General features: G+C 43.5%; 1 protein-coding gene across 11 annotated transcripts in view; it reads right to left on the bottom strand.

Annotated features, from left to right (window-relative positions):
• PRR14L (proline rich 14 like) overlaps positions 1-14,876 on the bottom strand; it is a 56,933-nt gene that overhangs the window by 19,933 nt on the left and 22,124 nt on the right. For 9 of the 11 annotated variants that reach the window (XR_003436647.1, XR_003436646.1, XR_003436644.1 and 6 more), the window contains one exon: positions 1,936-7,102. The exons of 1 other annotated variant lie outside the window; for it this stretch is intronic. Coding sequence is in view for 6 of the 10 variants with exons in the window: in XM_027124193.1 (XP_026979994.1) it covers positions 1,936-7,102 (5,167 nt within the window). In the remaining 4 variants the exon portion in view is untranslated. The remainder of the gene's footprint in view (positions 1-1,935; positions 7,103-14,876) is intronic. One more of the 11 variants, XM_027124195.1, reaches the window with a different exon arrangement.

Here is a 14,876-nt window from a genome sequence, read left to right as displayed (position 1 = left end):
CCACAACAAGAGAGGCCACCGCAATGAGAGGGCCGCGCACCGCAACAAGGAGTGGCCCCCACTCGCCGCAAATAGAAAAAGCCTGCGCACGGCAACAAGGACCCAACGCGGCCAAAAATAAATATATTTTTTAAAAAAATTAAATCTTTAAAATACAGGGACTTCCCTGGTGGCGCAGTGGTTAAGAATCCGCCTGCCAATGCAGGAGACATGGGTTCGATCCCTGGTCCGGGAAGATCCCACATGCCACGGAGCAACAAAGCCTGTGCGCCACAACTACTGAGCCTGTGCTCTAGAGCCCGTGAGCCACAACTACTGAGCCCACATGCCACAACTACTGAAGCCCACACGCCTAGAGCCCGTGCTCCGCAACAAGAGAAGCCACCGCAATGAGAAGCCCGCGCACCGCAATGAAGAATAGCCCCCACTCACCGCAACTAAAGAAAGCCCGCGTGCAGCAACAAAGACCCAACGCAGCCAAAAATAAGTAAATAAATTTTAAAAAATAATAAAAAAATAAAATACATATATATACACACACATATATATAATTAAATTAAAAGTAAACTAAAAAATAAAATAAATGAAATGTCAGATACAGGATCTAAGGGAGAGAGAAAATATTCCCCACCAGAAAACAGAAAAGTCAGGTGGGAAAGAGTTCTGGAAGAGGGAAAAGGGTCATAGGGTCATTCACCTTCACAGGGTGAAATGAATAACTACCCTCCATGCTACCTTAGGACTGGACATAGTTTAAAGAAGATAACATGATTTAAAACTGAGTGTTACAGACACAGAGCAGAGTTTGTTGTAGAGGCAAACAAACTACGCAACAGAAGCAGTGCACCATCATTTAAAACAATTTGATTCATCCTGTTTTATTTTTATGGCTGCCTGATAAGAAGTGAACATTTTCCTGTTTTCCTACAGGACAAGACTCACAATCAGCCACATTCAGGTTCTGGGGTGCCTTTCTGAAGCTCTTTTATTTAGTTAGTTTTCTGCTAAGATGCTGGGTAACTTCACAGTATGCCCCAGAAGCTTTTCAATGACAGAATGATTCTGCATGAGAGACTCTGCCCAGACACACAAACAACAAGGCCTCTCCCAGGCCGTTTGGAATTTTAAGGCTTTTTTGGTGTTGAAGTTTTAAACTACAGCAATGATAAGGGCAAACCAAATGATGTTTAAAGTTTCTGTTTATCTAGAGGATTACAAATAGGAGGATTTAACTATTATGCCTAAAGCAGATCTTCAGGGATGTAACTCCCAAATTCTTTTTCTTCTCTCATTTCCTATTAGAAGGTAAAATGATATTGGTGAAATTATTTTCAACTATTCTCAGTGGTCAAACCACAAGAACTCTTTTCCAGTTCACTTAAAATTCTATAAATTCTACAGCTATTAATATGTAAACACCAATCTCTGAAGCTTCCCTGCTCCAGAAAGAAACACATAGATTCCTAAACTAGATTTGGTGATGCCTATGTAATTAATTAGTTTATTTAAAAAGTATTTCTTCTGTATCCTTTACACACCAACCACTGAGTTAGGTGCAGGCTGTTATAATACCTTGTGAACAAGTAATAGTTACAAGTCACAAGTCACTACTTATAGTAATGGGATATGTTCTTTGCAAGGTGAGAGCAAGAGGAGAAAAGGAGAGATTCAAGATTTAATGGTTCACAGAATTAAATGGACAGAACAAAGGAAGGTACAAAATAAAGGGTTCTGCAAGAAATCTAGACCCTTCAGGAAAATTAGAGGGGGCTACACTTCAGAATTACTGCTGCATGTTCCTAGCAGAGATTGGGCAATAAACAGGAAATGGCAGGCACAGACTCTGTGCCCTGAATTTTCAGGAACGCCCTTTCCTCCCCCCAGTGGTAGGATGCAAACATGGTACTTCAGCAAAGAACAGGGGACGGATTTTACCTGCTCATGGTGCCCAGAGGTGGCTGCCGCTTGCTGTGAGAGGAATCAAGAGCAGAGATTTCGAAGGGGCAGGCAGAAGGCCCGTGCTGGCTCCAAATGGACAGGACTCGGCCCACAGAGTAGGGCAGAGAACAGAAGACCTTGTCTGCTATGGAGGTGGGAGACCGTAACCCTTTCAGACCCTGGGTAAACTGGGTCAGGAAGAGCCTCTGCATGGTGGGCATGTGGCTAGAGCAGCTCCGTTTTTTGGTCCAGATTCGGTAACATCCTGGGGAACAAAGTGCTAGGAGTGTGTGAAGGCCAAGGACGGAGCAGCCCGCTCTGGTCTGGACTATGGTGGTGGCTCCATGGTCTTGGAGAGGAACTGGAGGCTGCAGTGGAGGCTGGGCGCCTGCTTGACAGTACAGGCCAGGGTCTTCCCTGAACATGGCCACCCCAGGGCAGTCGTGGGCCAAGAAGAAAGAGAAGGTCCACTTGGGAGGTGAAGAGGGGCACCGGCGGGCCTCTCCTAAGGCAAGCCTCGCGGGTGCACAGTGCTCGGGAAAAGTCCTTGGGGACTCGGTCCCGCACTCGGAGCCCGACTTCACGTGAAAGGATACTGGGAAGATTTCGGAACCAAACAACAGGGATGGCATCTTGTCGCTCAAATCTATGAAGCTCATTTTGATGGCTTCGAGCGAATAAAGCGTCAAGGGTTTACTGTTAGGCCTCCTGTCCCAATCACTATGTGCCAACCATGGATTCAGCTGTGTTGTGCTGTAGGAAAACCCATCCAGGAGCCTTTTGTATCTGAGCCGCTTGTAGCTTTTAGCCACTGGAAGAAGGTCAGAGGAACACCGCCGATACCGCAGCTTCTGGGTCTTCGTGGCTGGGGCCAGTCTGGAGGCAAGGATGGACAGCTTGCTGAATAAGGCTGATTCTTTGGTAGGCTTCCGAACATTCAGGCTATGCGAGGGCTGGCCTGGAGTGGCCTTCTGCTTTGGTACGTGGCTAACAAGGCTCCTGGCAGGGGCTGTTTCAGGTTCCAGTTGCGTGGGTGCAGACACAGTATGTGAACTGAGAAATCTGTATGCGTTTGTGGGGATGGTTTCAGAGGAGCTCTTTAAAAATGTAGAATTTCTGATTTTACTTATTTTCCTCCCCATGTTGACTAGCTCCTGGCGGGAAACTTTCTTACACGTTCGGTGGGGCTGCTTCTTTAAGGGAAGCACTCCTTTCTGATGTGAAGTGTTCCCAAAGGCACCGTGTAGTTCATCACGCCCAGCGGAGTTGGGGTCTTGTGCTTTCCGGGGGACATCACGGAGGCAAGGGCCTGCGCAGGATTCAATGTCCTTTTTTGATGGGCGACACAAGCTTTCCTCCTTTGGGTCTTTCAGCTTCTGAAACCCTGCAGCAGTGTCGCCGCCTGTGGCTGGCTTTGCTAGGGTGATATTTTTCACCACGGTGGGCTCAGCTTTGCAATCCTTAGGTTGGCTCTTACTTTGCGCCTCATCTGACAACATATTAGATGATGTGCATCGTTCCAAAGCTGCATGTGCTTCTTTTTGATGCATCTGTTCCTCTTCCTTGTAGTCCGAAACCTTCTGGCTCTGTTGGTCCTCAGCAACACGCAGCACCCTCGGGGGTTTAAGATGGGTCTGAGACACCTGGCTCATGTTATCACCATGAACACCTTCTCTGACAGTCATCTCTTCGGACTCCTCCACAGCAGGAAACTGACCCCGTGGTCCCCTCTGGTGTTCTGTAGTTTCTTCTCTTTTCACTTCGGTTTCTGTTTCCATCGTCAAAGGCGAACTTTCCGCAATGAGGGCTGTGCCGCTTTCTTTGCTAGGATTACTCTTATCCCTTGGTGCTCTTCCTTTCATCTCAGGCAGGACCATGCAGTCCTTTACATTCTCACAGGGCATTTCACCATCTTTTGGTTTAAAAAGGTTTTTCAGGTCAGTTTCCTCACTATTCATAATTGTTTCTGATTTTTCTTGAGACAACGGATACAAAGGAATTATCTCAGTGGATTTCAGGCTTCCCGGGGGAACAGAGTTCTCATCTTGGTGTCCAGAAGATGTCAGTTCTTCTGAGGAAATTCCAATGGCATTTCCCTTGTCGTGCTCAGAATTTATTTCTAGTCTTGATCCTTCAATCATTCCTTGTGTTTCTCTCAGAGATGCTTCTTTAGCTTGCTGTTCAAGATGAATATAATTTAAAGACACATTTATTCTATCCAATACTCTTACATTTGGTTTATGATCTGCCACAGACCCTGTCTCAGGGGCACAAGAGTCTGGACACACTTCCATTTCACAGTCTTTTAACAATCTGCATACTTTCTCTTCACGTGATTTTTTAATTTCGAGAGAGTCTGCTGTCGAGGAAGCAGCATCTTGGGAATCTGAATCCTGGTCCATCCTTCCCATAAATGCAGCAATAGGCTCTCCTCTTTGTGACAGCACACTCCTTGAGGTTTCCTTTAACACTGGCCCATCCTGCCTTGCACCCCCATCAAGAGTACTAGACGCCCTTATGTCCAGAACGCCTTCTGTGTCCTTAACACTACAGCCTGTGGAGACCATGTCTGCCATACCGTCTATGGGCTCCTCACAACCAGAAATCCTTTCAAAGGCCCCTTTCTTCAGGCTTCCACCAGACGATGAGCTGTTATTGCCTGAACCAACTGGCAGATCCTTCAGGCTATGGCTCACCTCTCCATTAGGTATTGCGACCACCTCTCTCTGGTCGCTGCCTAGTGTCTCCTTAGCTGGGTTATCTTCACTTCTGCATTCATTGGATCTGTTTGGGTTACTCTGGCAGCCGAGGGCTTCATCTGCCTTCTGCTCAGGAGTTTCAGCTGCTTGGTTCATGTTTTTAACACCGGGGAACATAACAGTAGGAAACTGGTCCAACAATTTTTCAGGACTTGGAATGTTTGCAGGTTGGTTTAATTCCTGTGCGGCACAATCACAGATGTTATGTTTACAAAACACAGTCTCTTTGGGTGTGTCCTGTTCTTCTCCTTCTAGCCCTTCCTCGCTGGGATGGATGTGACAGGTGGAGTGGATGGTCCTGTTTGGAGCTTCACTATTTAACATGCCTGCCGTCATTTCGTTTCTGATCTTACCTCCTGGAAGCCTGCCTTCAGTTTCTCCCCCATCTGGCTCACTTTCCGCCGATGTACAACTCACTTTATGGATGCAACTTTCCACGGAGGCTTCTCTCCCTTGGGGGCGGTGATCGCTGTGCTGAAATGCATTTTCATACTTGGTTATCAGACAGTTCTCAACTCCCAGGATGGTTTCGCTGGGCTCCAGGGCAGCATGGGCAGAACACGCGCTCTCCTCTGGGACGTTTTTTCTTACACAAGGGCAGCTAGAGAGATCCCGAGATTGAATGCTTTGACATTCCATGGCAGAGACCTCTTGAGGCAAGCCTGCTGCTTCTTTCTGATTTGAGAGAAGTCTGGAATGCAGACCTTCTGCTCCTGAATCAGCTGTTTCAGTTTTTCTTTCTAGGCTTTCTGATTTGCTGTTTAAGGTGGGATTGTTTGAAGAGGCACCACAGGTTCTGTCACCTGGTGGAGAGATGTCTTTCATTTTTGTCTTTACAGGAACAGTCTGGGTACCAGCAGTGACATCTGCTCCATCCTCTGACGGAGGGTGCTGGCTCTGTTGGGAGCCCACGCTCGCTGCTACAGGCATCTCTTTGTCAGTTGGCAACTTCGCATGGTTTTGAGAATTAAGGGACACTTGATTTAAAACACATTCACTTCCTATTTTGTTTACAACTAGTTCGTTGGCATAAGGAAGTTCATTCACCTCCCATGCAGCGCTCTGTTTCTCTAAATGGGGACCATCGTCCTGGGAGTTCTGTACAGCTATTTCTGACTCAGGTCTGTCATCAAATTCTAGGGCTGGCAGTAACGGAGCAATGTCTTTCTTGGGTTTCAACACCTCATTTATAGAACTTATCTGGTCCTCTGGCATTAAACTCACAGGGGATTTTCTTTCAATCAGAAATCCATCATGTGATGCTTCATTTAACTGGGTGCTGCCTTCCAGATTTCTCTGGGTGCTGACTAAGGAGTCAGAGTCTTTACTGTAAATCTTTTCCCTTAACATACCGGGCTCTATAGTGGTTGTCTGTTCTGGCTCTTCAATCTGCATCGAGAAGGAAAAATGGTTCTCTTCAGAGTGTGTGCCTGGATAGCTTATATTAGCAAAAGTTCCTCTATGGTCCTCATGATTTGCCAAGTTATCTTGAATGTCTAAAGTGATTTTTAAATCATTTTTTTTAAACATTATTTCCGTGGCTTCAGTAAAAGAATTGGGCATTAAAGAACTAGAGCAGTCTGTATGGATACTGCCGTGAGGGCAGTAGTGATCGTGGATATTTTCTTTGGGGAAGTCAACAGCCTCTTTATAGTGACCACTAGCATCCTCTTCTGCTTGCCTGGCATTAACAAGAAACAGTTCCTCTCTTTCACTCCTGGGGTTCAAAGGCTGTTCATTTTCTTCTCTAGAAGCCAAGTTCTTGCTTTGATCGTCCCCATCAAAACAGGAACTGTCTGTCTTTTTAGCAGATCCCTTTGGTAAGCTATCACCATCAAAACCACACTTTTCTGAGGATGTTGTTCTGGATTCTGGACCAGACAAACATGATGTGAAATGTGAAACTTCAGAATTTTCTTCTAAGGGTTCTACGATAACCACCTTTCTCATGGCTTTGGGACTACCATGTGCAGAACTGTGTCTCTCACTATGGTGGCCAGGAACCTGTTGGCGATTGTCATCTGCTTCACAGACAAGTTTTAATGTACACAACTCTTCCTTTCCATCGTCCACTTCGGAAATGGCACTCTTCCCTGGTAATAATGACAACCAAGGAGGACAGGTTTTTAGTTCTTCACATTCTTTTTCTTTAGTTGCTTCTATTAATCCAGGGTCCACAGAGTTTAAAGGCTCTAGGGAAACTAATGTGCTAGTCTCTGAAACCTCACCACTGGTCGTGATTTTGTCTATTTCTGGGTATCCGCTGCACCCAGCTGAGAGACCTTTACTTACATGGCCATTCTCATGTCCTTCATTATTATCCGTCTTAGTCCCACTGACCTTCATACCTTGTACTTCCTCAGTAGATTTTAGCAGAGTTTCAGCTGTAATTTGTACATTTCCTTCTGCACAAGAGAAAGAAATCCAAATCAATATGTAATCATTAAAAGAAACAAACCATTTGCTATATCATCATAAATTTAATCATGCACCAAACGGCAGCAACAAAAAAGACCCAACTCACAAAGAGAATTGCAAAGTTAGTGTTACAATACCATTGGCCTGTTCTTCTCTGCAAAATATGACAGAGGGCCAAAAGAGTACCTGGAAGAAAGAGGTTACTCTGAACAAATGCCTTTCTTTAAATGTTACTTACTTAAATGCACTTACCTAGCTGGACAAATGAATATAATGGGGAGACATATGCCTAATTCAGATCTTAGGAAGCTTCCATCCTAAAGCATTAATAAAGTAGACTCACAATAAAATAGCTTATATTACTAAATGACGATCTTCTTAATACTTGAGTAAACAATAGATAAAATTATCTCTTTGACAAAGAACAGTTATACATAAAACCTATGTAAAAGAGATTACTCTTTAAGTTGAATATTAGTCTTGAACCCAATTACCTGCAACGCTTGCCTCCCTACAGGACTGGTCATTATTGAGTAAGTGATAGGTACACAGCGGTTTAATACATTCTCCTTTCCACTGCTGAATAAATGTGAAATTTTCCGTTACAAAATGTTAAAAAACAAACAAAAAACCTTTCTAAGCAGAATATAAACACATTCATAAAGAAGGAGTTTACTGCACAGAGTTTCTCTGAAATTCTAGGCACACGATGTAATATAAAGAAGTTCCCCAAACGTGCTAATCTACAAAAGATTTTTCATCCTTCTCTCTTTACAGAAAACAAACCCGAAGCTATTCACATTAACGTAAGTGTAAATGTGTATATGCATGTACGTATACATGCATGTACATAACAGGACACCTGCATTAAGCAGATAAAGCAAAATGCAAATCCATCTACAAATCTAATTCCCACTAGAACATAAGCTCCACGAGGGGAAAGATCAAGTTTGTTTTAGTCTCTCCACCTCCCTACTGTCTAGCATAATACCTGGTATGTAATAGCACTCAATAAATATTTGTGAAGTTAATAAATGACTACAGTTGGGTGACATCAGCAAATGCTATTAATAATGTCTTCCTAGGGCTTCCCTGGCCATTTCTTAACTAGTTCTGAGAGCAGCAATTTTGAGAGAAAGAGCAGTGACTCTGAAGGCAAGCCAGCTGGGCTCTGTGATGTCACCCACCTCTCTGAGTCTCCTTTGTAAAAAGAGGGTAAGTATACTTACCTCAGTGTTACTCTGAGGATTAAATTAAATGATACATATAAAATACCACCTGGGGGCTTCCCTGGTAGCGCAGTGGTTGAGAGTGCGCCTGCCGATGCAGGGGACACGGGTTCGTGCCCCGGTCCGGGAAGATCCCACATGCCACGGAGCAGCTGGGCCCATGAGCCATGGCCGCTGAGCCTGCGTGTCCGGAGCCTGTGCTCCGCAACGGGAGAGGCCACACAGTGAGAGGCCCGCGTCCCGCAAAACAAACAAACAAACAAACCACCTGGTACAGTGCCTGCCATATAAAGGAGAAGTGTTTTTCCTTTGTTCTGCTCTCTCTGATTCTTATTTTACTGAATCTGAGAATAGCTTAAATGATAAACTTAATAACTAGGCTAGGACACAGCATTTAGAAATACTCAGAGTCACCAAATACTAGATACATAAATGTGTGCTGCATTCCATAAGTGTGCAAAGCTACCAATCACTGACAAAAGGCAGCCTTGAAATCCTAATGGTCCACTGAGTATTTATCTTTGAAACCGACCCACTTTCCATATCATAGCAGACAATTCTAACCTATTCATGAATTTCTAAGCAAAATACTCCAAATGGTTTTACTATGTCTCTCTGCTGGACGCAGCAGCATTCATGAACCCGGTCATGTATATTCTGGCCCCTCTCCCACTCCCCTCACCACACTAGTCCTATCCCTCACTATATCTACTCAGGAAAACACTAAAACTCTTCATCCAACCCCAAACCATTTACTGTGCAAGGCACTTAAGGCAAGATTCACGCTTAGAGCCCCCACCTGCTGGAAGACCGCCTGTTTTCCACACGTCCAGTCTTAGTGGGGAGGCCGGGGAGCAGCTACTTCCCAGGTGGTGAGCAGAGGGGCAGGTGGGGAAGAGGGGTTGTGGACAGCACGAAAGCAAAATGATACTCTGCCTACTCTTTTGGCTTGTTTTTAATCACATTTATTGTGAAATCACAAAGAACTTTAAAGGAGCCTTTAAGAAAGTTTTCTATTTATTAGTAAGTTTTCAAAAGGCCATGGAACACTGACCTGGGTACTCATCTGTAATGTGGGAGAAAAAGAGTATCCACATCACAGGACTTGTAAAGATTAGATGAGTCGGTGACCTGTCCGTTACTTCTGACAGGTAAAACTGTCAGAAGTGCCAGACGGAGTCCACGCTTAGTGAGTGCGAACCACTCCCCTGGAACTTCACTCCCTTGCACAACATCTCTATCAAAGCCTCTGTAAGGCTGTTTCTCAATTATGTGTCTCATTTATCAGCTCCATGAGACTGGAGGTATGTGAGGGCAGAAACTGGATCTTAATGATCGCTGTGTACTCAGTACCCAACCGTGACCCTGGAGACTGGCAGGTACATACAGATGTTAGCAGAAAGAAGAATTAAATGAGGGAAGGTGTTAGAAGTATTAGGTACACTGGAGGGTGAAATGTGTATTCTGTGAGGTATGTGCCCACTTAAGAAGCACAGGAGTTTCATGACCTCAGCTGAAGATCCTGGATTTGTAGTTCTATGATAACTGCTTAATGGTGCTTGTGTTCTCAGAAATTGACAAACATCCTAAAACTGGTATGAAAATGCAACGGACACGTAACAGCCAAAACAATCTTGAAGAACAAAGCTGGAAGACTCATAATTCCTGCTTTAAAAACTTACTACAGGGCTTCCCTGGTGGCGCAGTGGTTGAGAGTCTGCCTGCCGATGCAGGGGACACGGGTTCGTGCCCTGGTCCGGGAAGATCCCACATGCCGTGGAGCGGCTGGGCCTGTGAGCCATGGCTGCTGAGCCTGCGCATCCGGAGCCTGTGCTCCGCAGCGGGAGAGGCCATAACAGTGAGAGGTCCGCGTACCGCAAAAAAAAAACAAAAAAACAAAAAACAAAAAAAAAAAACCGACTTACTACAAAGCTACAATAATCAAGTCCGTGTGGCCCTGGCGCTGGGGAGACATAAAGATCAATGCAGCAGAACCCCGGGTCCAGAAACAAACTCTAACATTTATAGTCAGTTAACTGATTTCTGACAAAGGGACCAAAAAGAATACCTTTCCAACAAATGGTCCTGGAAAAAGTGGATATCCACATGCAAAAGAATAAATTTGAACCCTAGCTCACATCACACGAAATAATCAACTCAAAGTTGATCATAAACTTAAATGTAAGAGCTGAAACTATAATAAACTCTTACAAGCAAAACACAAGAGTAAATCTTCATGACTTTGTGTTAGATAATGATTTCTTTCTTTCTTTTTTAAAAATTTATTTATTTATTTATATTTTTGGCTGCCTTGGGTCTTTGTTGCTGCATGTGGGCTTTTCTCTAGTCATGGCGATTCACGGGCTTCTCATTGGGTGGCTTCTCTTGTTGCAGAGCGTGGGCTCTAGGCGCACAGGCTTCAGTAGTTGTGGCACTCGGGCTCAGTAGTTGTGGCTCAAGGGCTCTAGAGCACAGGCTCAGTAGTTGTGGTGCATGGGTTTAGCTGCTCCGCAGCATGTGGGATCTTCCCAGACCAGGGCTCGAACCCGTGTCCCCTGCATTGGTAGGCAGATTCTCAACCACTGTGCCACCAGGGAAGTCCCAGGTAATGATTTCTTAGCTAAGAAACCAAAAGCACAAGTGATTAAAAAAAGGAAGACTGATAAGCTGGACTCCATCAAAACTAAAAACTTTTTATACTTGAAACTAAAATAATATTGTAAATCAACTAGACCTCAATTTTTTTTAAAAAAAGTTAAATTAATCAATTTAAAAAAATTTAAAACTTTTGTGCTTTTTAAACATTTTTTTTTAATTAAAAAAAAATTTTTGGCCGTGCCATGTGGCATGTGGGATCTTAATTCCCCGACCAAGGATTGAACCCACACCCCCTGCAGTGGAACTGAAATCTTAACCACTGGATCGCCAGGGAAGTCCCAAAACTTTTGTGCTTCTAAGGACAACATCAAGAAGCAAAAAGACAAACCACTGGTGGGGAGAAAATATTTGCAAATCAACCATCTGATAAGGGATTTGTACTTAATATATATAAAGAAGTCTTACAACTAAACAATAAAAAGACAAAAAGTCTAATTTAAAAATAGGCAGAGGGAGCAGAGCTCCCCATTTCTCAAGTGTTGTCTGTACATAGTGACTTCCTTCCAAAGAGCTGACAGTATGGAAAGGGGGAGGGGGAGTAACCTTACAAACACCACTTCACGTTTATAGTAAGTACCCTTGATATGTGATGAAAGTGGCACTTTACCTGTGGGAGTTTCCTCTCCCAAACCCATAAATAACCCTAGTCTTAATGAGAAAAACATCCGACAAACCCCAATGGAGAGGCATTCTACAATACACTCGACCAGCATTCTTCAAAACTCTCAGCATCACCCAAAATAAGAAAGTGTGAGAAACCATCATAGCCAAGAGGAGCCTAAGGGGTTAAGAGGACTAAATGTGAGGTGGGATCCTAGATGGGACCCTAGAACAGAAAGAGGACATTAGGGAAAAACTAAGGGAATCAGAATAAACTATGAACTGTATAACAACACTGGTTCATGAGCTGTAACAAATATACAATACTGATACGTTAACAATAGGGGAAACGGGGGCGGGGCGTGGGAGGGCGTGGGGTGGGGAGGGGAGTGAAGGTTGGGATGGAAACCCTCTGTGTCATCTGCTCAATTTCTCTGTAAATCCTACACTGCTTTACAAATAAAATTATTAGTTTTTTAAAAAAGAAAAACAAAAGGGAAAAGGACTTGAATAAGCATTTTCCCAAAGACATATGAACGGTAATAGGCACACAAGAAGATGCTCAACATCATTAGTCATAAGAGCAATGAAGATCAAAACCACAATGAGATGTCAATTCACACCCATTAAAATGGCTATTATTCAAAAGAAAACAAAAGATAACTGTTGGGGGCTTCCCTGGTGGCACAGTGGTTAAAGAATCCGGTTGCCAATGCAGGGGACACAGGTTCAAGCCCTAGCCTGGAAAGATCCCACATGCTGCAGAGCAGCCAAGCCCATGCACCACAACTACTGAGCCCGCATGCCACAACTACTGAAGCCCATGAGCCTGGAGCCTGTGCTCCGCAAGAGAAGCCACTGCAATGAGAAGCCCGCACATCACACGGAATAGTAGCCCCCGCTCGCCACAACTAGAGAAAGCCCGCGTGCAGTAACCAAGACCCGATGCAGCCAAAAATAAATAAAATATAACTGATAAAGGATGTGGAGAAATTGGAACATTTTGGGAATTCCCTGGTGGTCCAGTGGTTAGGACTCGGCACTTTCACTGCTGGGGTCCGGGTTCGATCCCTAGTCAGGGAACTAAGATCCTGCAAGTTGCAGGATGCAGCCAAAACAAAACAAAACCAAAAAGACCATATGTTGTAAGGTCTCATTTATACAGTGTCCAGAACAGGCATATCTACAGAGACACAAGTAGATTAGTGACTGGAGGAGGCTGGGGGTATGTGGGGATGGGGAATGACTGCTAACAGGTACAAGGTTTCCTTGGGAAGTGATAAAAATTAAATTATTGAAGTATACACTTTAAATGGGTGAAAATTATTGTCTATAAATTATATCTCCATGAAATTGTTTTTTCAAAAAGTGCTCATACTCCAATTATAATAAAAGTTACATCAGAAAACTCAGACACCTTTTTGGTGTTATCTCCAAATGACCCTACTTCAGGATAGACATGCTGGAGGTTGACAAAGATTCAATAGCATTTCCATGACAACATTTTCCTGGATCAAAATTTAAGTGGCTAGACATGGAAACTAAATATGACGTAAGTTTTGGTTTATCCTGCATCTTGTCCTTGGAAAGATGTGTAATGGGTTAGCAATGTTGAAATGCCTTATAAAAGGAAGCTCTCTGGTGGAGGTTCACAAAGGCTGCCTACCGGTGGTAGGATTGCGGCAGAGAGCCCTATAAGTTCCGTCACCTCCTATGCTTGTACTGCCCACTGGACACCTGGCTTTCTGAATTCCAGATAAGTCAACAAACAATGAGATAGCATTCAACTCCTCACCTGGAACTCTTATATATTGCTGGTGGGAATAAAAAAGGGTACAAGCACCCCGGAAAACAGTTTGGTAATTTCTTGTAAAATTAAACACATACTTCCCAAATGACCCAGGAGTCCCAAGCCTAGGTATTTGCCCAGGTGAAATGACAACTCAAGTTCACACAAAAACTTGTACAAGGGACTTCCCTGGTGGTCCAGTGGGTAAGACTCCATGCTCCCAGTGCAGGGGGCCCGGCCAGGGAACTAGATCCTGCATGCATGCTGCAACTAAGAAGTCTGCATGTCACAACTAAGACCCAGCGCAGCCAAAATAAACTATAAATAAATAAATAAATGAAAGTAAATTAAAAAAAAAAAAAACTTGTATGAAAGTGTTTACCGCAGCATTATGCATAATTACCAAAACTGGCAACAACTCAAATTTCCCTCGAATGAGAAGCAGATAAATCGTGATACAACTAGACGACAGGATACCTTTCAGATGTAAGAAGCAATGAGCTACGATACACACAGCACTGTGGATTAATTGTAAATGCACTACACTAAATGAACAAAGTCAGGCTCACAGACTTCCCCCGCATGATTACGTGTATAGGGCATTCTAGAAAAGTCAAAACGATAGGGAAATAACATGGATAAGTGGTTGCCAAGGGCTGGGGGTGGCAAGGACTGACTATGAAAGGGGCCTGCAAGAGATTGCTGCATGATGGAAATGTTCTATTTCTTGATTGTGCTGGTACAGTTGTGATTACACAATTGTATGTATTTTTCAAAACTCACAGAACCATATACACACCCAAAACAAGGGTGAATTTCAGTATATGTAAGTTATACCTTAATTTTTTTTAAAATGAAAAACTAGTTCCCCAAATGTCTACACCTCCTCGTTGTAGCCTATTAAATGGGTGTGGTACTGGCTGATTTTTCAACTTTCCACTCCCCAAAATGTAAATTATAGGAGCATAATGACATAAACAGGGAATACAAAACATGAGATAGTAATTCCAAACTATACAAACAGATCAGTAAACTCCAAGAATCTGGATGCATATACCACCTAAGGGCTTTATTGATAGGTTCATTCCATCTCCTTAAAATGCTTAATTTATTCACATAATAGAAATAGAGGCTATGAAAAGATTGTTTCAACTTTAGTTATTCTAAATAATTTAAACTATCTAGTTCCAAAAATTATATAAGGTAGCTTTTCCCTCCTTGATGCTTTCACCTCTGCATCAAAGTTTACTTCCTCAACACTCTTCCAATTTCTGGTGACCCTACTATTTCAGAGGATTCCCACATAAGCCTTAACGGAGACTGTTACTATGGGAACTAAGTCTCACAGTAATTAGTGGGAACTAATATTTGTATTTTTCCTGGAGCCCATTCCATCTTTCTTACGCAACCTTCCCAATCAAGCCCAGTTACAAGGAAAAAAGAATTGATAACATTAGTTTTATAAAATATTGAACAGAAAATTAT

This window comes from Aethalodelphis obliquidens, unplaced genomic scaffold, assembly GCF_003676395.1.
Source record: "Aethalodelphis obliquidens isolate GAN/ISIS:26980383/991018 unplaced genomic scaffold, ASM367639v1 scaffold28, whole genome shotgun sequence".
Classification (NCBI taxonomy): domain Eukaryota; kingdom Metazoa; phylum Chordata; class Mammalia; order Artiodactyla; family Delphinidae; genus Aethalodelphis; species Aethalodelphis obliquidens.
Note: the sequence above shows the minus strand (reverse complement) of the source record. Positions and strands in the feature narration are given on the sequence as shown.